Here is a 2,956-nt window from a genome sequence, read left to right as displayed (position 1 = left end):
CAGCATGTTGGTAATGCCGCCTATAATGGATAAAATGTGAAATGAGGCGGGCTCTAACCCTTTGGGAAAAGATCTTGTGACGGATCATGACTTAATGGCAAAATATCTAATTGCTGAAAGTAAAGCAATGGGTTTTCTGATTGCAATGCAGAGAATTAAACACTAATCAACAAGATTATTAAACAAAAACAAGTAATCATATGAATTAACAAAATCTTGACATCTTCATTTGAAAAATATTTCGTCGTTTGAAATTTTTTAGCCAAACCCAAATCTGTAACACATTTTACTAGCCAAAAAATAAAGCCCCCAAATGATTAGATCCTTTCGAGCCCTGATCTCCAAATGCGGACTACACCTAAGACGATGTTCTCTGGCAAAGGCAGCAAGTAGTTTGAAAAAAGATGATGTCGAAGAAATGGAAACACCAGCGAATAGACAGAGGGTTGAGCTGAAACCGAATCCCGAGGAAAAACTGAGTAAGCGCTATCTTGAGTTCCGGGAAAAGCTGCGATCGGAGGCGCCGCTAGAACCACTGCCCGAGTGTGCACCACATCCGGCCCACGAAAAGGAGCCCCTTAAACCGTGGCCCAATAATACCAATCCGTATACCGGGGAAATCGGTGGACAGGCGGGACCAGAACCCACGCGCTATGGCGACTGGGAGCGCAAGGGACGAGTCACGGATTTCTGAGCGGAGTCATATCTTCACCTCGACACCTTTTTCTTTGGACAATTGTGATTTATTAACCGTGTTAACAACAGAAGCACTCACAATTTGTTAGGAAAACTGTGCGCTACAGTAGCCACGGAATCCAGATCAAGATGAGTAAAATCAAGATACCCATACCCAGTGCTGCTTCTGCGAAGGCATTACATAAATTTCTTTGTGTGATTTCTTTGTGGCTTCTATCGAGAGGATTTGTGGATGGCCATGCCATCAAAATTAAATTGATAGCCCTTTCTTTCGCCTCTCGAAGAAAAGGGGTTCTCAGAATAGAGAGTCGCGACCGAATCTTCTACTCCCATTATTTATGGTTCAGGGGCAGAGAATCGTGCCTAAGCTGAAATTATTTGGAGTGCTGTTTTGGGGGCTTCGGTTGAAACGTTTCGATTCATTTGAAATTAAGGCGACAGTTTACGTGATTTTTAATAGAAAAACTTCTGTGTGTCTTCGCTGTCTGCTTCTAATTTTGTAGCCAGAGTGCGTTTGACGAAGACACATAAAGGGGTTTTTAAATGCCATAAATTTCTTTCTTAAGGCCTTGAAAAACGTTTTTGTGGTTAAGAAACTTTGTTGGAAATTTTCGAAGAAGATTTGCAGCTGTTTTGCTTTGCTTCTTTGCCCGTGTTGACATTTCGGTGGGCTTTAAACTGGATTTGTTAATGAACACAAATAGAAATTAGTGAAATGTTTCCTAAGGCTACTACATTTATCTCAGCTAATTGACAATGTTTGGGTAATTTAAAAATGGTAAATTCTTGCATACCTAAATGACAAACAACGAGTAAGTCGTTTTGGAATATACAGCACAGTACGTCAATCCCATCACACCTCGTATTTACACCTTTAATCAAATGCCGACGTCGGCAAAACGCCAAACCAAAGATCAATCACAATCCAACAAATTAAGCACGTAAAATGCTCGAAAGAAAGATAAATTCCGCATAAATTCCAGGAAATCCACAAAATGCCTTTATGTATATACACGAAATTACACAGCAGCTGACTCTGGTAATCCACAGAAATCCACATCCCAAATCCCAAATCGACAACTTGCCCAATGCTCAACAGGCGCGAGAAGCGACGACTTCCTCCATCATCCATCAAATGCGATTTTCCAACGACTTTGTGGGCGAAGGACGGTGAGAAAGCCCCTGCAACGGCAATTATTTCGTCTATTTTATTTTTAAACGAAATTAACGTGTTGCTTGTTGTTGTTAATGTGTTTTTATTACGTGAAAAGTAAGGAAAACACACGCATACCGCACCGTTGCTCTCAAGATCATTTTATAACCCAGGCCGAACGGAACCGATCCGTAAAACCGTATACCCTTCTCCATTTCGCCTCTCGGGTCGGTCGCAAAGTAGTAGGCGCTGATTGATAGAACAAAGTGAAAATCAAATAAAAAACAAAACATAAAATCCCCCAACTGAACCACATTGCGGCGCAAGATCAAAGACCGCCCCTCGATCTGTAATGACAGCTTTGATCATTGTTTTGCCTTTGATTTTTTCCGGTTACGTTTCTCTCTCAGCTGGCCTTTTTTTTTGTTTCGGTTTTTGGCTGCGAGATGGCCCAATGCATACGATCATCAGTCTTGTCGGTACGAGATCTCTCGATCACATCGAAAGTACTTGGAATTGTGGGAACGAGTGGGCAAAGAGGCTGTTTACGATCAGTTTCGCACCCACTTGAGAGATTTCGCCTTTGCCGAATCAATTTACAGCTGGCGAAAACCCAGCACCGACGGCAAATTGGAGACTATTGCCGGAACTGGGGAAACTACACGTTTTCAATCGAGAAATCTCTGGAAAAAAACATTTTACCAAGATACTACGTTTTTAGTTCTTTAAGCTATTTTAACGGGTACAGTTCAAGCCTCAAAATCACTCACATCATTGTTTAATGATCCATCATCATTCTAATAATTGTCATATCAAAATCCTGGAACTCGATGAGTAATTAATTTAATGAATGTATCCTAATTAATTTTGTACCGCTTTTCGAACGCTAAATTAAACACTTAGTCGCGCCATTTATAACAACAATTACTGAAATAAATCAAGTGTGAATCAGCAGTTAAATTAAGGCACCTGTACTAAAATTAACCAGCCAAATAAAAGAAAAGAAAAGTTATTACCGTATTATCTTGCTGTATCAATCCTGAATTTTATTTACTGTTTTGGCAATGCATCAAGTCATTTTTAACACGCGCAGAACCAAATAGACAC

General features: G+C 40.4%; 1 protein-coding gene across 1 annotated transcript; it reads left to right on the top strand.

Annotated features, from left to right (window-relative positions):
* Window positions 1–237: 237 nt before the first annotated feature.
* Window positions 238–1,048, top strand: LOC117147635 (succinate dehydrogenase assembly factor 4, mitochondrial). The gene has a single exon (XM_033315003.1). The coding sequence runs from the start codon at window positions 314–316 to the stop codon at window positions 692–694; it is 381 nt and encodes a 126-aa protein (XP_033170894.1). The 5' UTR covers window positions 238–313; the 3' UTR covers window positions 695–1,048.
* Window positions 1,049–2,956: the final 1,908 nt, after the last annotated feature.

Source organism: Drosophila mauritiana, chromosome 2L (genome assembly GCF_004382145.1).
Source record: "Drosophila mauritiana strain mau12 chromosome 2L, ASM438214v1, whole genome shotgun sequence".
NCBI lineage: Eukaryota > Metazoa > Arthropoda > Insecta > Diptera > Drosophilidae > Drosophila > Drosophila mauritiana.
Note: the sequence above shows the minus strand (reverse complement) of the source record. Positions and strands in the feature narration are given on the sequence as shown.